The sequence below is a fragment of the Rhinopithecus roxellana genome, chromosome 7, assembly GCF_007565055.1.
Source record: "Rhinopithecus roxellana isolate Shanxi Qingling chromosome 7, ASM756505v1, whole genome shotgun sequence".
Taxonomy (NCBI): domain Eukaryota; kingdom Metazoa; phylum Chordata; class Mammalia; order Primates; family Cercopithecidae; genus Rhinopithecus; species Rhinopithecus roxellana.
The window spans coordinates 142,089,477-142,114,968 of NC_044555.1; the positions used below are offsets into that span (position 1 = coordinate 142,089,477).

Genomic DNA, 25,492 nt, shown 5'->3' on the forward strand with positions numbered 1-25,492 from the left:
CACTCCTAGTTCTGGTAAGTGGCAAAGGAAGACCTTGAATTCAGATCTGACTCTAATGTCAGTGCTCTTAACTATTGTATTAGTTACCTGAGGCTGCCATAACAAATTACCACAAATTGGGTTACACAAAACAGTAGCTATTTATTCTCTCACGGTTCTGGAGGCCAGAAGTTTTAAATCAAGGTGTCAGCAGGGTCATGCTCCCTCCAGAGGCTGTAGGGGAAAATCCATTCCTTACCTCTTCCAGCTTCTGATGGCTTTGGTATTACTTGGCTTATAGCCACATCACTGTGATCTCTGCCTCCCTTTTCACGTCACCTTCTCCTCTATGTCTCCTCTTCTGCCTGTATCTTAACAGATAAGCAAGATCTTTATTTAACTTAATGACATATTTTGTCACATAAGTAATGTTCACAGATCCCAGGAATAAGAGCATGGACATATCTTTTTAAGAATCACCATTCAGCCTACTATAATTCCTATGATGAAATTTTTTTCTATTCAGCGTCTTTCGTTCTCAGACATTGGCATTTTAGCAGGCACTGTTAATTTCATAACAAATATCCCTTTAATCTTTGCTAACAGAATCCAAATTTTGTTTGAAATATCTAAGCTTGTTCCTTTTTTACAGCCTCCATTGCCACTAGTTCTGGTCAATGAGATTGAAGGGGAAGTGTGATAGTGAGAGGATTTCAGGAAAGTTTTTGCTTTCCTGATAAGATGAGATGGACTTACCCTTTAAGTCCCTGGTCCTTCCACTATATTCAGCAATTCCACTCCTGAGTATATATCAAAAAAAAAAAAAAAAAAAAAAGAGGAAAACTTACATTCACACAAAAACCTGCACTGTATATAAATAGAAGATTTCTTTGTAATGGCCAAAAACTGGAAAGAAGCCACTTTTCCTTCAACTAGTGAATGGATAAACAAACCATGATACATCCATACAATGTAACACTGCTCAGCAATAAAAAGAATGAGCTAAACATACATGCAACAACCTGAATGGATCCCCAAGGATTATGCTAAGTGAAAAAAAGACAATCCCCAAAGGTTCCATACTGTAACTCCATTTTTATAATATTTTGAAATGACTACATTTTAGACAAAGAGGACAGATTAGTGGTTGTCAGAGATTGAATTAGGGAGGTGGGAGAAAAGTAGGTGTGGTTACAAAAGGACAACAAAACGGATCCTTGTAGTGACGAAATTGTTCTGTATCTTGACTGTGGTAGTGGATACATGAACTTACACATATAACATTTTATAGAACAAATACACACACACAACTACAAATAAAACTAGGGAAATTGGAATAACATGGGTGAATTGTGTCAATGTCAATCTGATTATAATACTGAACTAAAGTTCTACAAGATGTTCCACTGGGGGAAACTGGGCAAATGGTACATGGAATATTTCTGTATTATGTCTTACAACTGCATGTGAATCCACATTATCTCAGTAAAAATTCAATAAAAATTAAATGTCAAGATGATGATATATTTACGGAATACTAAGGAATACAACAGGAGGAAGTCCCTAAATTTTCCTTAAATATGCAAAGGCAGAAAGACTGCATGGAAGAAACACTTAAGCTAAGTCTTGAAGAATGAGTAGAAGCATTCTGGATAGATGGGGGATGGATGGGCGATAAACCAGGAAGAGGGGCCAGCAGGCAAAGAGATACAAGAGAACATGGTGTACTGAGGGAACTGCAAGTAATTCAAGTATGGCTGAAGCACAAAATTCATATGCAAGAAATATCTCTTTTTCTCCAATATTCTCCTTTAGTAGTAGTCAAAAGAGATTTCTGACATTCAACCCTATGATACACAGGAATCAAAAGGAATCCACAGCCCCTTGTGCTCCAGGAATTAGGAGGGAGCCATCCCCTGTTCCCTTGTCTTAATCTTTATATTACATGAATGAAGAACTGGCCTCATAGCTTTCTGTGTTCCTTACAGGACCCCCATCTCTCTCTCCCCCAACCCCCACACTCATAGTTTCACAACCATTACCTGCTTTGATGGTATTAGAATTATATAATTATGTCCTTTATCTCTGTTTACTTCAGTCAACTAAAGAAGTCTAGAAATCCCAAATTCCCACACTTTATTCCCCATGCAACTCTGCACATTGTTTTTTGACCCTATTTCCCACCCTTCCCCATTTCCTGAAACTCTCCTGCAGTGTCTACTAGAACTTACAGTCCATCACCAGAAAAAGTATTTATATCCTCAGCCTCTTTTCTAAATATTCCTTTCACCTACTTGCTCTAAGAACTCTAGTTTTCCAATGAAGACACTGCTTCCCCTAAAGCCCAAGTGGCAACTGCTTTTTTTCCCATACTCCTCAAATCAATGGTCCTAAAGTTGGGTTAGACATCCTATTTGCACCTCATTACCACTTCCAAGCCATTATCCTTCTGTCTTCCTTAAACGTCCCCCAGCTTTGAATTTCAAGTCATTCAGACATTTAGTTGTTCATTCATAAAGCAATCATGTATTGAACACTCTAATATATGCCAGTGATTATTCTAAGGGTTAGGGATACAATGATAAAACTGGACAAAATTCCCTGTCCACATGGAGCTTATATTTTACTATTCCTTATAATTAAGTTATACTACTCATTACTTGAGGAGTTTAAATTCTGGCCTAGTGACTGTCATAATACTTGATGATAAATATATATTAATAAATTTTCAGATTTATTGTGTTCTCATTTCCTTGATCTCCTCTCTTCCAGGGAGCTATCTACCACTTTTCCTCAGCCACTCTTATATTCATTCCCTGTCTATAATCTCAATTTTAAGCATTCCACTATCTAATCAGCACCTTTCTTCTCTCCATCACACTGCTTTTAGCACCTTGACTTTTATAATTCTTCAACCTTTACAAGATACGCATTCTTTGGACCCTATCAGCTTTTTACAGTTCCTTATCATTCTCATGTCCCCTTTCCCCTCTACCTAATGCAAATTCCATAATCATTCCCTGGTATATATGTCCTGAATATTCTTGCCTTGTTCTTGCTTGAGTTCAGGGGCCAAAACCAAAGCCTGCTTAAAGCCAATCCTTTCTCTACTTTAATCTACCTCCATAACAGGTGAAGGTGATTTTTAAAAAAGCATACAACCACACTTATTGGTCTTAGTTAAATTCTTGACCACGAACCTCATCTGTGCTCTTATTGCTACCTAGCAATCATACTAAATCTCTCTAGTCTAGTCATGTTGTTTCTCACTTAGATGTCTATTTCACACCTTCTCTTCCTAAAATCTCTAATATTTCCTATCTCTCTTCATTCTATCTGATACCCTTACTTACTACTTCACTGACGAAGTTAAAGCAATCCAAACAAAACTTTGAACTGCACAAAAGTATAACTTAAAAGAAAAGAGGAAATGCTTCTCTTTTTACAAGTATTCCTGCTAATTCCAGACACACCCAATCAATTAATAGATCTAAACAAAAATTATCAAAGGCTGCTAACATCCCAACAAGGGAAACGACTGGACATTATGTATCTCTTGATAGAAGTATACATCACCATTTATAAAGTATTCTTGCAAACACTATACCCAGATCTCATCAAGCCCCTGAATGAGGAATTACAGAGAACAGAAGAACATGTTAAAAGTCACCATGGGGATGCAATCAGCAAAATACAGACTGTGGGAGACTCTACAGGACAAACAATTCAGTTTTATCAAGAAATAAACTGGGTAATGCAGATGAAAAGAGCATGTATAAATTGAAAGTGACATAAGAGACAAATCAATCAATCACAATACGTGGTCTTTATGTGGACCACAATTCAAACAAACATTATAAAAAGACAACTGGGGAATTTGGAACATGGATGGGATATATTATAATATTAAGGAATTATTGTTAATATTTTAGGTATGGTGATGTGGTTATATCTTTTAAAGCACCATCTTTCAGAGGCATATAATAAAATACTTAGAGTTGTAATAATATGATACATGGGATTTACTTCAAAGTAATCTGGGGAAGGGAAAGAGTATAGATGGGGCTATAGAACAAAACAATACAGGTCATGAGGAGATAGTTGTTAAAGTTGGGTGATGAGAGCATGAAGGTTCATTAATCTACTAGGTTCATTAATCTATTCTCTCTACTTTCATAAATTTTTGGAACTTCCATAATGATGAATTTCTTAAAGCAGAGATTTTTCTATGAGCATCAGAAGATAATTTCCAACTGACGTAACTTTAAGAATGCACCCATATCCTGCCTCTGCTCTTGTCATTATCCATACTCCTAAGTAAGGTCGACTCCTTCATTTGTGCACCAGAACACATACCTTCTCCCTATTCAAAGATGCCATTCCAGTAATTATTTTCTTACCTGCCTTATTAATTTCCCCTTCTCTACTGGATCAGTTCCATTCAGCATAGAAATGTGCTATAATTTCTCACATTTAAAAAAAAAATGTCTATTGATGTCCTGTAGTCCCCTCTAGCTATTGCCCAATTTCTCTGCCTCTTTTAGAAGAAGATTCCTCAAAGGAGTTTTCTTGATTTCTAGTTTCCAATTCCATTTATCCCATTCTTTACAGAACTCATTACAGCTAGGCTTTTACACCTACCACTCCACTGAAATTGCTCTTGTCAAGGTCACCAATGACCTCAACGTTGCAAAATCCAGTGGTCAATTCTCAGTCCCTATCTTATTTGAACCATCAGTAGCATTCCATGCAGCTGCTCATGTTCTTCTCAAAACACTGTCTTCATTAGGCTTCCAAAACACTATACTCTTCTAGTTTTCCTCCTACCTTATTGTTCTCTTCTTCTCAGTGTTATTTGCTGGTTTATCATTATCTTTATGATTTCTAACAATTCTCCAGAGTTCAGTCCTTCTTTTCTAAATATACACTCTTTCTTGATGATCTCCAAATTTTGTATTTCTATCCTGGACTTCTCCCCTGAAATCCAACTCCACTTGAATATTTAACAAACATCATGAACTTAGATCCACAGCTGAACTCACTAAAAATTTGCTCCGCTTTTATAGACTTCCACCTTTCAGATGGCAGCAACTCCATCCTTCCACTTGCTCAGGTTGAAAACTTTGGAGTCATCCCTGACTTTTCTCTTTACCTCTACTCCACATCCAACCTACCAGTGAAATGCTAAATAGAATTTTTCAAGTCACAATGAAAAGGCACTAAACTGAAACGGGAAAGACACTAGATCATTAACCAACTACTCCCAGCAAAGAGAAGTCCAGGACCAGATGCCTTCAACAGGTGAATTCTACCAAACATCTAAAAAAAGAATTAACACCAATCCTTCTCATACCTTCGAAAATCAGAAGAGGAGGAAATACTTCCAAATTCATTTTATGAGGTTAGCATTACCCTGATACCAGAGACATACAAAGATACTTCAAGAAAAGAAAACTGAAGAGCAATTAATCCTTGATTAACAAAGAGGCAAAAACTCACAACAAAATACTAGCAAACCAAATTCAATAGCATATTAAAAGTATCATACACTACAACTAAGTGGGATTCATCCCTCATATGCAAGGATGGTTCAATATATGCAAATCACTTAATGTAATATAACACATTAACATAAGTATAAAAACCACATTATAATTTCAATAGAAGCAGGAAAAGCATTTGACGGAATTCAACACCCATTGAGAATTTTTAAAAAACTCAACAGATCAGTTATAGAAGAAATTTACCTTGACATAACCTCATATCTAGAAAATTGTAAAGATTCCACAAAACAATTGTTCAAACTAATAAACTGATTCAGTAAAGTTGTAGGACACAGATTTAACATACAAAAACAGTTGTGTTTATATACAGTAACAATGAACTATTAGAAAAGGAAATAATTCCAATTACGATAGCATCTAAAATAGTAAAATACTTGAATATAAACTTAAAGTAGGTGAAAGACTTCTAAACTGAAAACTTCAAAACACTAATGAAAAAATTAAAGACATAAATACATAGAAAGGCATCCTATGTTCATGAGTTGGAAAACTTAATATTGTTAAAATGTTCACGCTACCCAAAGAGATCTATGGATTCAATGCAATCCCTATCAAAATTCCAATGACATTTTTTACACAAATAAAAAATACAATCCTAAAATTCATATAGAACCACAAAAAGAACCCAAAAGGCCAAAGCAATCTTGAGAAACCACAAAGCTGGAGGCATTACATTTCCTGACTTCAATATATATTACAAAGCTATAGCAATGAAAACAATATGCACTGGCATAAAATCAGACATATAGACCAATGGAACAGAATAGATATCGCAGAAATAAAACCATGCATATACAACCAACTGACCTTCAATAAGGATGCCATGAATACACAATGGGAAAATGATAATCTCTTCAAGAAGAGGTGCTGGGAAAACTAGATATACACATGCAAAATAATGAAACTGATCATTTCTTTATGTCATACACAAAAATCAACTATAAATGAATTAAAGATTTAAACATAAGACTTAAAACTGTAAAACTCCTATGAGAAAACATATGAGAAAAGCTTTACGATATTTGTCTTGGCATTTATTTCTTGAATATGAGACAAAAAGCAGAAGCAACAACAAAAGCCAAGATAGACGAGTGGGACTACATCAAACTAAAAAGCTTCTACACAGCAAAGGAAACAGTCCACAGAGTGAAATGATAAACTATGGAATGAGAGAAAATATTTCCAAATCTGATAAGGATTTAATATCCAAAATATATAACAAACTCTTACAAATAAAAAGCAAACAAAACAAACCAAAAGAACCAAATAACCCAATTAAAAAATAGGCAAAGGACTTGAATAGACATTTCTCCACAGAAGACATACATATGGCCAATAAATATATGAAATGATGCTTGATATCCTTAGTTATCAAGAAATGTGTATCAAAACCACAGTAAGAAGTAACATCACATCTGTTAGAATGTTTACTATTAAAAAATAAAAACACAACAAATGTTGGCAAGTCTTGTACATTGCTGGTGGGAATGTGTATTGGTATGGCCATTATGGAAAAAGTATGGAAGTTCCTTTAAAAACTAAAAATAGAGCTACCATATAATGCAGCAACCCTACTTGTGGGTATATATCCAAAAGAATTGAAATAAGGATCTCAAAGAGATACCTGCACTCCCATGGTCACTGAAACATTATTCATAGTAGCCAAGAGATGGAAACAAGCTACATTTCTACCCACAAATGAATGGATAAAGAAAATGTGGTATATACACACAAAAGAATACTATTCAACCTTGAATACAAAGGACATCCTGCCACTTGAATTAATATGGATGAAGTTGGAGGACATTATACTAAAAGGAATAAACTAGTCACAGAAGGATAAATTTTGCATGATTCCACTTAAAGGCAGTATCTAAAATACTCAAACTCAGTGGGAGGTAGAGTAAGATGGCCAAATGGAAAACTCCAGTAAACATCCTCCCTGTGGGAACACCAAATTCAACAACTACCCACACAAAAAAGTACCTTCATTAGAACCAAAAATCAGGTAAGCGATCACAGTACTAGATTTAACTTCATATCACTGAAAGAGGCACTGAAGAAGGTAGGAAAAGCAGTCTTCAATTTCCAATGCCACCACTCCTCCATGCCAGGGCAGTGGCAGAGTGGTGCAAAGAGAGAACCTGTGTGCTTTTGGGAGGCAGAGTGCAAAGACTGTGAGACTTTGCATTAGAACTCAGTGCTCTCCTGCCACAGTGAAAAGCGACACCCGGCAGAACTCAGCTGGTACCCAAAGAGGGAATATTTAGACTAGCTCTAGCCAGAAGGCCATCCCAGTACTTGCAACCTGGGTTCCAGAAAGCCTTGACACTCTGGGCTAAAGTGTTCTGTGGATCTAAATAAACTTGAAAGGCAGTCTAGGCCATAAGGACTGCAATTCCTATGCAAGTACTCCTGCTGTGCTAGGCTCAGAGTTAGTGGACTTGGGAGACATGCAACCTAATGAGACACGAGCTGGGGCAGCCAAGGGAGTGCTTGCACCACCACTCCCACAACCCCAGGCACACAGCTCACAGCTCTGAAAGAAACTCCTTTCTTCTGCTTGAAGAAAGGAGAGGCAAGAGTAAAGAAGACTTTGTCTTGCAACTTGGATACCAGCTCACCCACAGTAGGAGAGAGTACTGAGCCAAATTGTGAGGCCCCCATTACAAACCCTGGCTCCCAGACAACAAATCTAGACACAACCTGGGCCAGAACAGAACCCACAAGCTTAAAGGGAAAACCCCAGTCCTGGCAAGATTAATCATCTGCTGAATAAAGAGCTCTTGGGCCCTGAATGGTACCCAGGCAACACTCAGTGTGGGTTTTGGGTGATACTCAGAGATGTGCTGGCTTAAGGTGGTGAGTGCTGGCTTAATCCAGCACATTCCCAGCTGGTTTGGCTATGGAGAGAGATTCCTTTTGTTTGGGAAAAGAAAAGGAATGTGTAAAGGGGACTTTGCCTTGCAGCATGGCTACCAGTTCAGCCACAGTGAACAAGAACACCAAGTAAACTCTTGGGATCCCTGAATCCAGGCCTTGCCTCTTGGATGTCATTTCTAGACTTACATTGGGATAGAGAAAAGTCCACTATCCTGTAGGGAGAGTTCCAGGCCGGGCAGCATTCACCACAACAGGATGAATAGCCCTTGGGCCTGGAGTGAACATTGGCGGTATCTAGGCAGTGCTCGCCATGGCTCTGGGATATTTGTGGCCACAGGAAGCAACTCCTCTGCTTGTGAAAAGAAAAAGGAAGAGTGTAAAGGACTTTGACTTGTGGCTTGGGTCCCAGCTCAGCCACACTAAAATAGAGCACCAGGTACATTTCTAAGGTTTCTAACTCCAGGGCCTGGCTCCTGGATGACATCTCTGGACCTACTTGTGGACAGGGGAAACTTGCCATCCTGAAGGGAAAAACACAAACCTGGCTGGCTTCACAACATTCAGATTGTACAGCCGTAGGGCCTTGAGTAAATATAGGCAGTAGTCAGGTAGTGGTTACCGCAGGCCTTAAGTGAGACCTCCTTAACCTATTGGCTTTAGGTTTGATCCAGCACAGTGTCAGTGGTGGTGGCCACAGGGTTGCTTGTGTCACCCTTCCCTCAGCTCCAGGCAGCTCAGTACATAGAGACAGATTCCATTTATTTGGTAGAAAGCACGGGAAGAGAATAAGAATCTCTGCCTGGTAATCCAGAGAATTCTTCCAGATCTTAACCAAGACAACCAAGTCAGTAGAACCACAGTGTTAGTGGTCTTGGGGTATCTCCTAATGAAGATATGGCTGCAGTGAACAAAAACTTAGAACACTGAAGTCCCTTCAAATACCTGGAAAGCCTTCCCAAGAAGAAAGGCTTCAAACAAGCCCAGACTGTGAAGATTACAAGAAATACTTACCTCTTCAGTGTCCACACACCAATGAACATTCACAAACATCCACCTAGGAAAACACGACCTCACCAAACAAACTAAACAAGGCATGAGTGATCAATCCCAGAGTGACAGAGATATGTGACCTTTCAGACAAATAATTCAAAATAGTTGTGTTGAGGAAACTCAAAGAAATTCAAGATAACACAAAGAAGGAATTCAGACTCCTTTCAGATAAATTTAACAAAGGGGTTGAAATAATTAAAAAGAACAAAGCAGAAACTCTGGAATCCAAAAATGTGATGGACATACAGAAGAATGCATCACTTTCTTAACTGCACTTTCTTAACTGATCAAGCAGAAAAAAGAATTATTGAACTTTGAGATAGGTTATCTGAAAATACGCAGGGAGAAGAGACAAAAACAAAAAGAATAAAATTAATAAAACATGCATACAAGATCTAGAAAATAGCCTCAATAAGGGCAAATCTAAGAGTTATTGGTCTTAAAGAGGAGGTAGAGAGATAAAGATCAGGATAGACAGCTTGTTCAAAGGGATAATAACAGAGAACGTACCAAACCTAGAGAAAGATGTCAATATTCAAGTACAAGGAGGTTATAAAACACCAAGCAAATGTAACCTAAATGACACTACCTTAAAATATCTAATAATCAAATTTCCAAAGGTCAAGGATAAAGAAAGGATACTAAACACAGCAAGATAAAACAAATGAACATGCAAAAACACTACAATATGTCTGTCAGAAGACTTTTCAGTGGAAACTTTACAGGCCAGGAGAGCGTGGCATGACATATTTAAAGTGCTGAAGGAAAAAAAAAAAAAAAACTTTTACCCCGGAATAGCATACCCAGTGATATTATACTTTGAACATGAAAGAAAAATAAAGACTTTCCAGACCAACAAAAGCTGAGGGATTTCAGCAATGCCAGGTCTGTCCTACAAGAAATGCTAAAAGCAGTTCATCAGTCTGAAAGAAAAGGGTGTTAGTGAGTAACAAGAAATCACCTGAAGGTACAAAATTCACTGATAGTGGTAAATACACAGAAAAGCACAGAATATTATAGCACTGTAATTATGAATGTGTAAACTACTCATATCTTAAATAGAAAGACTAAAAGATAAATTGATCAAAAATAGTAACTACAACTTTTCAACACATAAGACAGTACATTAGGACGTAAATAGAAATGACAAAAAGTTAAAATGGGACGCAAAGCTAAAGTGTACTTTTCATTAGTTTTCTTTTTGTTTATTAGTTTGTTTATGCAATTAGTATTAGGCTGCGTTCAGTTTAAAGTAATGGATTACAAGACATTCTTTGCAAGCTTCATGTTAACCTCAAATCAAAAAACACACTACAGATTTATGAAAACTAAAAAGCAAGAAACTAAATCATGCTACCAGAGGAAATTACTTCCACTAAAAGGAATACAGGAAGGGAGGAAAGAAGGATGAGAAGACTACAAAACAACCAGAAAACAAAAAATACAATGGCAGGAGTAAATCCTTACATATTAATAATGACACTGAATGTAAATAGACTTAACTCTCCAATTGAAAGACATAGAATGGCTGAATAGATTTAAAAAAAGAAGACCCAACAATCTGCTGCTTATAAGAATCACACTTCACCCATAAAGACGCACATAGACTGAAAATAAAGGGATGAAAAAATACGTTCCATGCAAATAAGACCGAAAAAGAGCAAGAGTAAGTATACTTATTTGAGACAAAATAGATTTTAAGATAAAAACTATAAAAAGAAACAAAGAAGGTTTCTTAATGATAAAAGTGTCAATTCAGAAAGAGGTTATAACAATTATATGTGCAACCAACACTAGAGCACCCAGATACACAAAGTAAATATTATTATTGCTAAGAGAGAGACACACCCCAATAAAGTAATAGATGGAGACCTCCCATTTTAGCATGAGACAGATCATCCATATAGAAAATCAACAAAGAAACATTATAATACTTAATCTGCACTATCGACCAAATGAACCTAGTAGATATTTACAGAACACTTCATCCAAAAGTCACAGAATACACATTCTTCTCCTTAGCACATGAATTATTCTCCAAGATAGGACAATATAAGTCTTAAGAAATTAAAAAAAGTAAAATTACATCAAGTATCTTTTCTGACCACAATAGAATAAAACTAGAAATTAATTACAAGAATTCTGGAAACTATACAAACAGGCAGAAATGAAACAACATGCTTCTGAATGATCAGTGAGGCAATGAAGAAATGAAGAAGGAAACTGAAAAATTTATTGAAACAAATGAAAATGGAAACACAACATACTAAAATCTATGGGATATAGCCAAAGCAGTACTAAAAGGAAATTATATAGCTATAAGCACCTACATCAAAAAAGTAGAAAAAGTTTAAATAAACAACCTAATGATGCATCTTAAAGAACTACTAAAGCAAAAATAAACCAAACCAGAAAATAGTAGAAAAAATAATAATAAAGATCAGAGCAGAAATAAATGAAATTTAAACAAAAATATAATAAAAAGATTGATGAAATAAGAAGTTGGTTTTTAAAACAGATTTTAAAAATAGACCAACTTTTAGCCAGACTAATGAAGATAAATAGAGAGAAGACACAAATAAATAAAATTAGAGATGAAAAACAAGACATTACCACTAATTCCACAGAAATTAAAAGAATCATTAGAGACTACTATGGGCAACTATATACCAATAAATTGGAAAACCTAGAAGAAATTGATAAATTCCTACACACGTAAAACCTACCAAGACTAAACCACGAAGAAATTCAAAAGCTGAACAAACCAATAACAAGTAATGAGACTGAAGCTGTAACAAAGTCTCCAGGAACAAAAATTCTGGGACTCGATGGCTTCACTGCTGAACTTTACCAAACATTTAAGGAATTAATACCAATCCTATTCAAACTATTCTGAAAAATAGAGGAAGAGGAGGGAATGAATGCTTCTGAACTCATTCTATGAAACCAATAATACCATGATGCAAAAACCAAAGACATATCAGAAAAGTAACGCTACAGGTTAATATTCCTAATGAAAATTGATGCAAAAATCCTCAAAATTCTAGTAAACTGAATTCAGCAACACATTAAAAATATTATTCTTCATGAACCAAGTGAGGTTATCCCAGGAATGTAATTATGGTTCAACATATAAAAATCAATCAATGTGATACATCATACTAACAAAATGTAGGACAAAAAAACATATGATCATTTCAATTGATGCTGAACAGGCATTTGATAAAGCTCAACAATCCTTCATGATAAAAACTCTCAAAAAACTGGTAATAGAAGGAATGTACCACAACACAGTAAAAGTCATATATGACAGACTCACAGCTAGTATTATAATGAATGGGGAAATACTGAAAGCCTTTCCTTTAAGATATGGAACATGACAAGGATGCCCACTTTCATGAATATCATTCAACGTGGTACTGGAAGTCCTACTTAGACCAATCAGACAGAAGAAATAAAGGGCATCTGAATTTAAAAAGAAGAAGCCAAATTATCCTTGTTTGCAGATGCTATGATCTCATATTTGGAAAAAATCTAAAGACTTCACACAAAAACTATGAGAACTGGTAAACAGATTCAGTAACATTACAGGATACGAAATCAGTAGCATTTCTATATGCCAACAGTGAACAATCTGAAAAAGAAATTTTTAAAAATCCCATTTAAAATATTCACACATAAAATTAAGTGCCTATGAATTAATGAAATAAATTAAAGGCCTAAATAATTAAAACTATAAAACACTGATGAAATAGATTGAATAGGACAAAAAACTGAAAAGATAATCCATGTTTGTTAGGATTGCTACAATCAGCAATCCTAAAATTTATACAGAAGCACAAAAGATGCAGAATAGCTAAAGCTATCTTAAGCAAAAAGAACAAAACTGGAGGAATCACATTACCTGACTTCAAATTACACTACAGAGCTATAGTAAACAAAGCAGCATGGTCTTGGCATTAAAACAGACACATAAATTAATGGAACAGAATAGAGAACCAATTCCAAATCAATATTGAGAAACAAATCCACACACCTACACTGAATTCATTTTCAACAAAGGTGCCAAGAACATACACTGGGGTAAAGACAGTCTCTTCAATAAATGGTGCTGGGAAAACTGGATTTGTATATGCAGAGAATGAAACTAGATCCCTATTCCTCACCATATACAAAAAGCAAATCCAAATAGATTAAGTTCTTAAATATAAGACTTCAAGCTAATAAACTACTAATAGAAAACATTGGGGGAAACTCTCCAGTACATTTATCTGGGCAAAGATTTCTTAAGTAATACCCCAGAAGCACAGGACCAAAGAAAAAATGGACAAATAGGATCCTATCAAGTTAAACAGCTTATGCACAGCAAAGGAAATAATCAACAAAATGTACAGACAATTCACAAAATGGGAGAATATATTTACAAACTACCCATCTGACAAGGGATTAATAACCAGAATATATACGGAGCTCAAACAATAGGAAAAAAAAACTAGTAATTCAATTTAAAAAGGGGCCAAATATCTGAGTAGACATTTCTCAATAGAAGGCATACAAATTGCAAACGGGTGTATAAAAACGTGCACAACATAATTGATAATCACAGAAATGCAAATCAAAATTATAGTGAGATATTATCTCACCCCAGAAAAAAATGGATTTTATCCGAAAGACAGGCAATAACAAATGCTGGTGAGTATGTGGAGGAAACAGAACTCTTGTACACAGTTGGTGGGAATGTAAATTAGTACAACCACTATAAAGAACAGTTTGGAGGTTCCTCAAAAAACTAAAAGTAGAGCTACCATATAATCTAGCAATCCCACTGCTACATATATACCCCAAAGAAAGGAATTCAGTATATTGAAGAGGTATCTGCATTTCCTTGCTCACAATAGCTAAGATTTGGAAGCAACCTAAGTGTCCATCAACAAATGAATGGATAAAGAAAATGTGGTACATATACACAATGGAGTACTACTCAGGCATAGAAAAGAATGACATCCTGTCATTTGCAATAACATGGATGGAACTGGAGGTCATTATGTTAAGTGAAATAAGCCAGGCACAGAAACACAAACTTTGCATGCTCTCACTTATTTGTTGGAGCTAAAAATTAAAATAATTGAACTCACGGAAATAGAGACCAGAATTACAGTTACTAGAGGCTGGGACATGTAGTGGGAGGTTGGGGGAAGTGGGGATAGTGAATGGGCACAAAAAATATAGTTCAATAGAATGAAAAAGATCTGGTGTCTGGTAGTACAGCAGTGTGACTACAGTGAACAATAACTTATTGCACATTCAGAAATAACTAAAAGAATATAATTGGATTGTCACACAAAGAAATGATAAATGCTTGGGACAAGAGATACCCCATTTTCCCTGAGATGTGTTTATTACACATTGTATGTCTGTATTAAACTCTCTCCTGTATTCCAGAAATATACACACCTACTATGTACCCATAAATATTAAATACAAAAAATACAATAAAATTGTCAAACTCATAGAATGAAAGAGTAAAGTGGTGATTCTTAGGGGCTGGGGGACTGGGAAATGTGCAGTTGTTTTTAATGTGTATAAAGTTTCAGTACTCAAGTGATTAATATCTACAAATATGCTGTACAATATTGTGCCTTTAATGAACAATACTGCATTGTACAATTAAGTATTTGTTGAAAGGGTTGCTATCATGTTAAGTGTTCTTACCATGATAAATAAAATAAAATAAAATAAAATAAAATAAGCTGAGTGAACCCTAAACAGGATAAACACAAAAAAGTCCAAGCCCAGACATATTATATTCAAACTGCTTATACCTAAATACAGAGAAAAATTTGAAACTGCAATTTTAAAAATGCCATTTACAATAGCTCCTAAAACTGAAAACGTTTCATATAAGCCTAACAAAGCATGCACAGAATGTATATACTGAAAATGACAAAACACTGATGAAAGAAATCCAAGACCTAAATAAATGGACATACTGTGTTCATGAATAGAACAATCATTATAGTAATGATGTCAATTCTCCCTCAAAGAGATCTATAGATTAACACAATATCAACCAAAATCTCAGCAGAAATTTGTATAGATATAGACAAGCTAATATTCAAATTTACATGTAAAGACACAAGAACTAGAATAGCTCATTACATTTTGACAGAGAAAAACAAAGTTAGAGGAATCACACTACTTAATTTTAAAAGTTACTATAAAGCCGAATAAAGTCAAAGCAGTGTTCGTGAAGGGATAGATACACAAATCAATGGAACCTAAAAAATAGGACAGATATGCACCTACATGAATATGGCCATTTGATATTTTTACAAAGATACACAGGCAATTCAGTGGAGAAAGGGTTGTCTTTTGAACAAATACTGCTAGAACCTTTGAAAATGAACCTTAACCTAAATTTCACACATCATATAAAGACCAACTCAAAATAAATAATATATGTAAATGTAAAAACTAAAACGTTAAACTTTTAGGGAAAGTTTGTGCCCATTCACTGTCCCCACTTCGCCCAACCTCCCACTACATGTCCCAGCCTCTAGTAACCGTAATTCTGGAAAAAAAAAAAAAAAAAAAAAAACCTTAAAACTGACACCAAAGCACAACGCATGCAAGGAAAATAAAATGACAAATTCGACTTCATCAAATTTGAAAGCTTTTTTTCTGCCCCAGGCACTGTAAAGTGAATGAAAAGACCCAGTAATGATGTACAGAAAACATTTTCAAATTACTATCTGATAAAGGACTACTATCCAGAAAATGTATTTTTTTTAAACTCTGAAAACTCAATAGTAAGGAAACAACCGCATTAGAAGATGGGCAAAGAACTTAAATGGACGCTTCATCAAAGAAGTTATGGCAAATAAGGACATAAACAGGTGTTAATTATTAGTTATTAGACAAATTATTAACTGTCATACAATGAGATATCACTATACAACTATCTGATCAGCTGAAATAAAGAATAATGACAATACCAAATGCTGTCAACGATAAAATCATTACAGGGTTCAGGTGAAGACGGCCTGAACTCCTTTATAAACTTTTCCATCTCATGTTTCACCCACTGATGATCCTTGCCTGGATCTGTTACATCACTGAACATTGTAAAATAGTGATTTTCTACATTTATTTCTGGATTTTTTTTCAACATTTACTAACTGTATTTCTTGCAAAAAGAATGTTCTCTTATCAAACTAGGGCTTTCTGGTTGTTCTGAAAGTTTGTACAGAAAAAGCAGAATAAAATACTGATTTTTTTTCTTTTGACTGCTAATTGTCAGAATAAGAAATCGATGTTCTATTTACCTTAAATGGTATTCAATGAGGTTTCATTCTTTGGGAGTAGGGAGATCCCTCTCTATCGGTATCATTAATCAACTCATGAAGTTTTATATAGTCAATGTGTTTTCATCATTCAAAGTTACTATTATTGTTTGACGCTCTTGTGTATTTTTTTTTTTTTTTTTTGATTTTTAGTAGAGACGGGGTTTCACCGTATTAGCCAGGATGGTCTCGATCTCCTAACCTTGTGATCCACCCGCCTCGGCCTCCCAAAGTGCTGGGATTACAGGCGTGAGCCACTGCGCCCAGCCTCCTGTGTACTTTTGACATTGGACTTTGATAGTACCCCTGCTCTCTGACACAATATGTCACAATCTCATCTTGTTTTTTTTTTTTTTTTATCTCAAACTTGGAATTTGCTATTCCCCCCAAGGAGTCCTGGTACCTTTTACGTGGCATAGTATTTACAGACTTTTTGTATGTCATTTTGTATTTTTTTATTAGACTATTTGAAAGGAAAAATTGTGCTCTCAATGTTCATTTAAATTATGGTAGTTTTATTATAATGTTACTTAAATATGAACAACAGTAGAGCAATATATATATATATGAATGCTTTGATTGAGTACACATGGACACAAACATGGAAACAGACACTGAGGAATACTGGAGAGGAGAAAGAAGGAGGGCGGGCAAGTGCTAAAAAACTACCTGTTGGGTACTACGTTCACTACCTGAGTGATGGGATCACTCATACACCAAATTTCAGCATCACGCAATATACCATGTAACAAGTCTCCACATGTATCCCCTGAATGTAAAATAAAAGTTGAAAATTTAAAATAAAATAGAAAAAAAATGAATGCTTTGGGCTTATGATGCTTATATACTTATAAAATCACACAATAAACAACAAAATCAATAATTTAACAGCATTAGTTTCATGTTATGAATTATATTGTTTTGCTGAAATTAAATTGCAGCTCACAACATGAATATGACTCTGCACTGGCATATTGAATGTGGTTTGCCTTATTGTACACTATGGGCTGACTCACTTCCCCCACCACTCTATTCTAACTACCAAGAAATTGCATTATGTATAGTGAACCTGATAGAACCAGATAATTTAAAAACAAAGTATGATGCCTTCACTTCAAATCGCCTCAAAACAATTAAAATATTACTCTCTGGTGTTAATGTGCTGTAAATACAAATACAAATGTGAGTGTTGATAATGTATGACAGTATTTAGTTATAAGGAGGTTTTCTAGATAACCCAGAATATGCTCATGTTAATTTACTTTAGATTATCTCCTTGGGAGTTGCCCAGGTTACAGTGAAAGCAGGGTATGAGTTTTCCTAGATGAGGTTAAGATTGAAGATAATATAGTTGAAAACAAACTGTGAGTCCAGAGGCAGAAGGGACAGCAATTTTTAAATGTACCATAGCAAAACACTATTAGTTGGCCAGGATTACCAAGGCTAGTAGAGGGAGGGAAGTGAGCCACCTACACAACAAAGAAGCTACAAATTACAAAGTTTATAGCACTTAATTAATATTATTGGTCTTGAGACTAATATGAAACTTCAAAAATGCTAATGCATGCATATAAAAACAACACTATTTTCCAAAATAGCATAAACAGCCAGCTCTAACAGTTTTTTTTCCCCATATATTAGTCAGTGTCTTCCTTTAAATAAGTATTGGCCAAATATCTAAAGGACATACGTTGGATGGTCTCCCCATTGTTCCCCAGCTGGGTTTCCCACAACTCTCTTTCTGTACTCGTCTGGGTGTTATCCTTGACTTCTGGTGGAAATTGATAGCAATGTTTAAGCAGGGGAGTAAGATAATCAGTTTTGTTTGTTTTGTTATGCAAGTGAATTCAGTGATGATGCAGACTCTACACTGTAAAAGTTATCCAGTGATCAGAGAAATAAGTCAGAAGACTATTACTACTGTCCCATTGGTGAGGGCCTCAACTGAAGTGAAAATGCAGTGGGGAGAATCAATGTGATATATTTTTCTGATTTTGTCATTTTTGATTTGGGAATTTGGTGAGTAAATGGACACAGAGGAACTAGTTAGCAAGGTGTTGCAATAATCCAGTTAAGAAGGCATGTGGACCTAAACAAGGTAATGATGTTAGGTAAAAAGGGGATTAATTCCATGGATATTAAGGAGGAAGAATTCTCAGGATATTTGCATTGACTAGATGTTTGGAGAAAGAGGGAAGAGCAAGGATGGCCTTCAGGTTTTAAAAATTATCTCCCACAGTGTACCATTCACAAAGGTGACTGATATAAAAACCCCACATCTTTCTCAGCTTTCTTCTTTGAGTGTCCTGTTGAAATAATCACTGGGACAAGACTACAAGTAGTATTTGCCAGGCTATCCAATATAGAAAAATGTCATGTATGAGGACATACTCATAAAAATATCTTTCTTCTTCTAGAATGGAAAATAAAAGCTTAAGTAAATGAAACCTACAGAGGGGGGCAAACTATGGCCCACAAGCCAAATCTGGACTGCTGCCTGTTATTCTATGGCCTATGACTCAGAGTGATTTTTACATTTTTAATAGTTGAAAAAAATCAAAGAAGAATAATTTTTCACTACGCATTAAGATGAAATAAAATTCAAATGTCAGTGTTCATAAATAAAGTTCTACTGGAACACAGCCATGCTCACTTATCTCTCCCTGGAACTCAAGAGTAAGGAAAACAAATATTTTACCATCATTACACATGCACATACACACACACACACACACACACACACACACACACACCAAATGCGCGCTCACGAGCGTGCTTCTTCTCTTTGCCCACTGTGTATGGGTTCTGCAGAAATTGCATTTCTTGCAGAGAAACTTTGAACCTCACACTGGAAGGTAATTTACCAACCTCTTATCTATCTATCACACTTCACGTTTTAGTAATAACTGAATTTCATCCTTTTCAAGCTTGGAAATTATATCTCCTCATTCTGTTGAACGTGTCTATAACCACTTTGGGGCTACAATGGCAGAGCAGAGTAGTTGTGACAGAGACGCTATAGCCCTCAAAAAATATTTTGCTTACTACTATTTATTTACAAAAATAAAGTATTTACTATCTGGCCCTTTATAGAGAAAGTTTGCCGACTCCTGGTCTACTATGAGCCAGGTACTGTGCTAGGACTTTCACATCTTCTATAATTTTATCAAAACTTTTAGTGGTATATTAGGTTATAGAGACCTGAAGAATGTATCTAGAATCTAGAAATAATAACATGTTTTATTTGTAAATATTCAAATGATTTGCAAAGATAAAGAGTTACTTTCTGTAAGATCCTATCCTTTCCCTGCTTAAACACTGCTATTGATTCCAAATGCTTATAGAATTAAAGCTAAAATCGCAAAACATAAGACCCTTTGCTTAGGAAATCTAGTCCCCACCTACCTTTCATCACATCTCATCACTCTTTTCCCCAACCTTCCCCTAATGAATTTCTCACTGTCCTCCCACTTTTTGCAGACAGAAGCTGAAAGTGACACATTCATGAGATATTTAGTGTCCACTTCATTGGGGTCCCTTGATCACCTTTTCCTTTCTATACCTTTCTTCACTCTCCTTTACTTTCTTCATCGAATTGTCTACCATTACAAAATAGAAAAGAAATGAAGGGAGGGAGGAAGGGAAACTGCAATACACACACACAGGTTTTATTGGGGAGAGGCATACCTCTTATCACTCTGGCCAGCTTAATTTGTCAAATCCTCGAGGGTAAGGCCGATACTTTTTTTTTTTTTAAAGTCGTCCAACATCTATTAGAGGTCCAGTCATGGATTCTCCCACTCCCTTTCTTCGTTTCCCTTGGGAAACCTGGAAAACAGAAAATCTTCCCACAGAAACTCCTCAGGGGCGCGCCAAGATCTGGGCTTGCGCACTTGGACTTGGCCCGCGCTCAGCCCCCGCCTCAAGCTGGCGGGGTCTCGCACTAACCTAGCGCGGGAGCCTCGATCTCCCGCGCGCGCGCGTGCGCGAGACCCCCCTTTGGCCCCCTACCCTGCAGCAAGGGTAGCGTGACGTAATGCAACCTCAGCATGTCAGCAGCAATATAAAGGAGAACTAGGCGGCGCGCCTCCCAGACGCAGAGTAGATTGTGATTGGCTCGGGCTGCGGAACCTCGGAAACCCGAATGTGAGGACCTTAAGGGATCCACAGCTGCCGCCCCCCGCAGCCATCCAGAGCGCGGTCACAGTCCGACTGGCGGCACGGAGGCGGCGGCAGCAGCGGCGGCGGCGGCAGCGGCAGCTGCAGCTGCAGCAGCAGGTAAGGAGACTCCTGAGGAGAAACTAGAGGGACGTGGATCCACCGTGTTCAGTGTCTCTTGTCTGAAGGGAGGAGAGGCTCACACCCAGCGTGTAGCGTAGGGCGAAGGGAACAATGGAAGTGGCGTCCAGTCCCTGAGCTTTCCTCCCGCCTCGGGCGGAGTTTTCCTCTTCAGCCGCTGCCGGGGGCTGGAGGAATTGAGGAAAGTAAGGGTTTTCCCCCTTAGCCAACCTCTTCTTTCCCTAGGCCAGAGCCCCAGGGAGCTAGAGCCGTCGTTGAGACCGTCGGTGGTTTAGGGTGACGGGAAAATGGCGGAAAACAAAACGGCGAAGTGAAGAATGCAGCGTCCCCCTGGCATTTTCTCTCAGCTATCCCTCCACCCCATATTCCTTTCACTGGCGCCCCCGTCGCCTCGCCCCCGCCCCCTGACCGAGCTAATAGTAACCTTTGGAATGCGCGAGGGATGGCGGCGTGTGCGAGGAAGTAGCACCGAATCGGCATTTTAGGGGACTGGGAGCCGTCAGAGCCTGCGAGTTGGGGGGAGGGGGGAGGCGTGTGCGACAACTGTCGCCTACACTAAAACACCACCATTTTGGTTCCCAACCGTCTCCCACGTAGCGGGGCAGAGGAAGCTGGAGGAGGCTGAGGGGCTGGGCAGCACGGCGTGGGTAGCAGCGGTGGCGACCGCTGCACCAAGTGAGAGGAGGGAGGAGGGGAAAGGGTATTCTTGTCTCATCGGTCTCTTCCTTTCTACTGCGAAGGTTCTCTTAGGTTTAAGATCTAGTCAGATGGGTAATACCTCAGAGGGCACGTGTGTGCATTCTGCTCGAAATGATTGAAACTTGGCATGGTCGTGGGAAAAGGAGACTTATGCGGGAAGAGGGCTGCGTCCAAAGCTGCAATACTGCTACTTGCCAGGGCTCCTTTGTCTCCCATCTCTGCAAATACTACTTTCGCATTCTCTTGTTCTGCCGCCTTACCATTTCTCATCTATCCGTCACCCTATTGACATCACTGAGAAGCTAGGTCCTGAATGAGCTGTGTTAGAAGAGACAGATTTTCTTTTTGTGATTTCTGCTCCCCATGCATTAATGGAAAGATGTTTACTTGAAACGTACTTGGTGGGTCATCTCCATTCAATAAAGATGTGAGATACACTCTGGAGAAGACCAAGAAGCCTAGCTATCTCTAATGGTTATTAAATACTTAACAAACTGCTGTTTTCATACTTCATTTATTATTGATTTTATTGAAACTTCCTATGTGGGGAAAGATACTCCAGTTTATTTATTTGGTATTCACACAGTGTAATACTTTTATAATAGTTGCACTATGTGTTGTAATTTTTACACTTCCTTGAGTGCTAGTGCAGACTTTTCAGTATGGATTTGGCAAGGATAAAGCTTGCCCTTGGTTCTCTTTCACTTTCTAAAATAAGGTGTTGTTCGTGATTTTTAAGATGTGCTTTAGAGAAGATTTTGGTTTAATCAAGTGGTAGCATTCGAAGTATAAAAACATTGCTAATGTAGTCAGTAGTTGTTTTTGTTGGAATCCATTTGGTTGCTTTTAAGATTACTACAGATTTGAGCATATGAACCCTTCCCAGCCTCACTATGGAAGTTCAGGTGTAAAGAAAAATATTAAGTTGTGTAAGAAACTTAGTTTAAAATGTTTTAAAGTATCTGATTTTGAATGTATTTTTATAATAGGTAAAGAGAGCGTTTTCCCAAAGAAAATAACATAGCACAGAAGGAAAAATAAAAAGAAATTACTGCAGATTTTACTTTATGTAAGAAAATCTACAATTTCTTCGAGACACTCATATAAAGGTGATTAACAAATTACTTACTGTTTTATCTTGTTTAAAAGTTTAATAAAATTAAGTTTTTAAAAACATTTTAAGATATTTGTAGTTGTTCTATTAGTTATGTGGTAAAGAAAGTAATTACTCTAATTAAAATCCGAATAGTACACAGTTTTAAATGTTAAGAACAAATCCCTTTCAGATTTATTTTGTTAACACACAGGTAGTTTATTGTGAACTCTCTTGGCCTCTGGACCTCATTTTGCATAACAGCAAAGCAGAAAACAATGTGGCATTTGAAAAAACATAAAGCACAACTAAGAATTTCTAAAAATGTGAAGTTTTTGCTCGTACATAAAGTAATTTTGTCTGAATCGTTTGATATACAGAAATGTCACCTTCTGTAGCATATTTATGTATACACCTGAAATATTGATAGGGATTACTCTGTGAGACTCTCCTGCCCCTTGAATACCAGTTTAGCCATCCCATTTATTTAAGAATATTTAAGAATATATTAAGTTGTATTACATGGCACCTTTCTAAAACTTTCATTAAGGATGCAGCTTTATCTGTTGTCCAATACGGTATAATTTATTAAGCACTCCTACGTGAAAAGGAGATAGATGCCTTATAAAACGGACAGGTTTTTGTTGATTTACTTAGAATCTTATGTTTGAAGAGAAAATGCACATATGTATTTCTAAGAAATATATTGAGTGACAGCATCTGACTTTATGTTCCATACTATCAAATGATCTTAAATATAGGATAAGTCATTTGAAATGAAATAGATTGAGCCCTTGTTTTCAAAACCACCATGAAGCTAGCATAATTTTATTAATCACTAATAAAAAGTCAATTGTACAATTACAAGTAAATGATATGACAAGTAATTTGCTAAATGTTTATATGTGATTGATCTTATTTTTACCATATTTAGGAAGCAGTCATGTTTCATGAGTCCTCAAAACTGAGACAAGAGAATGTAGTAGAGTGAGGCCAGAAGTCCTTACTGGTTCAAAGAACTCCGGGGAAACTGGGATAGAACATTTTACATTATAAGTAGAACCCTGGGAGCCAGAGGTGAATACAAGTTTATCTGCAGAGCTCCGCTGCAGGGCTGATCTGGGTCTGGAAGAAATGGATGAGAGCCAGTGGATGAAATTCACTAATACTAGACATCTGAGTCCTCTAGTAATGTATAAATATCCTAACTATTGTTTGTTGTCATCTCGTTCTTCTTTTATAACCTATGTTTTAACTGGAACTTTAGCACTGCAGTTTTGTTGTTTTGCTTTCTTCTACCACTTCCCTATGGCTCGTCAGCTTGACTGTGCCTTCGTCTCCATTATTTTTTGGTTTACTTCCACTTGGCACTTCTTTTATTTATAGTTGTCACATAAAGCATCTAACCATGGTTTTTCTTTGTTTTGCTTTCTTTTGTAATGAGCTTTCCACACTTGGTTGAAAGGCATATTGTCAATTGCATTTTTTTTTTCTCAAAACAACTAACTTTGGGCTAAACATATTAAAAGTATTTTAAAAGCCATTTCTTTTGCAGATATTGGTGAATGAGCTTTGCTAAGTATGGATTCAGGTGGTGGAAGTCTTGGATTGCACACGCCAGACTCTAGAATGGCCCATACCATGATTATGCAAGATTTTGGTAAACCATTTTCTTTGTTGTATTTTTTTTCTTTTTTAAAAATAGGGGGATAATAAAAATCAAAAATAAGTTGAGGAAGGGGAGAATTACAATGAAAACTTGTTCTTTTACTCGGAAAATACATTTGTAGAGCTTATTCTCATAAAGCTGTGTATCAATGGGCTACTTAAAATCACTCATAATTTAGGGGAAGGTTGTGTTAGGGACACTTGAAATATAGTGGTAATATGTTACTGGAAATGAAAAACTCAATTTACATAAATAACTGCATGATTATATCACGTTCTGTTTTGATAGTATATATCAGCTCTCACGTGAAGGAAATGTTAAACTGGCTTTCTAAAATACATTTTAAGTTGCATTGTTAATAAAGTTGGGAAAAAAAGTGCTTACATCAGCTAAAAAAAAAAAGATGCTTATATAGCGATATGCAAAATCATGCACTAGGTGATTAATTATATTGTGATGCTATTTCCCCAAAAAGTTGTTACCATTAGAATACATTTTTCTTTCTTTCTTTCTTTTTTTTTTTTTTAAAAAAAGAGGCCGGGCTTGGTGGCTCACGCCTGTAATCCCAGCACTTTGGGAGGCCGAGGCGGGCGGATCACGAGGTCAAGAGATCGAGATTGTTCTGGCCAGCATGGTGAAACCCCGTCTCTACTAAAAGTACAAATAATTAGCTGAGCGTGGTGGAGCACGCCTTTAGTCCCAGCTACTCAGGAGACTGAGGCAGGAGGATCGTTTGAGCCCGGGAGGCGGAGGTTGCAGTGAGCTGAGCTGAGATGATGCCACTGCACTCCAGCCTGGTGACAGAATGAGACTCCGTCTCAAAAAAAAAAAAAAAAAAAAAAAAAAAAAGACTCCTTACTCTTGTGGCCAGGTTTGTTTTTTAAGTAGCCTCTTAACAGTAGTCATTTTGATG

General features: G+C 36.8%; 1 protein-coding gene and 1 long non-coding RNA gene across 8 annotated transcripts in view; one reads left to right on the forward strand and one right to left on the reverse strand.

The window, feature by feature from the left end:
• Positions 1–20,825, reverse strand: part of LOC115898728 — a 53,790-nt gene extending 32,965 nt beyond the window's left edge. The window contains exons 1-2 of one of the 2 annotated variants that reach the window (XR_004058418.1): positions 20,507–20,825; positions 239–350 (exon numbers count right to left, since the gene is read on the reverse strand). This is a non-coding gene — a long non-coding RNA (uncharacterized LOC115898728). The remainder of the gene's footprint in view (positions 1–238; positions 351–20,506) is intronic. The other variant, XR_004058417.1, reaches the window with a different exon arrangement.
• Positions 20,746–25,492, forward strand: part of ZNF711 (zinc finger protein 711) — a 28,921-nt gene continuing 24,174 nt past the window's right edge. For 2 of the 6 annotated variants that reach the window (XM_030934496.1, XM_010383393.2), the window contains exons 1-4: positions 20,746–21,097; positions 22,807–22,926; positions 23,845–24,098; positions 24,466–24,570. In XM_030934496.1, coding sequence (XP_030790356.1) covers positions 24,492–24,570 — 79 coding nt within the window. In that variant the 5' untranslated portion in view covers positions 20,746–21,097; positions 22,807–22,926; positions 23,845–24,098; positions 24,466–24,491. Of the gene's footprint in view, positions 21,098–22,806; positions 22,927–23,021; positions 24,571–25,492 lie in introns of those variants that run through there. The other 4 variants (XM_030934497.1, XM_030934500.1, XM_030934499.1 and 1 more) reach the window with 4 other exon arrangements.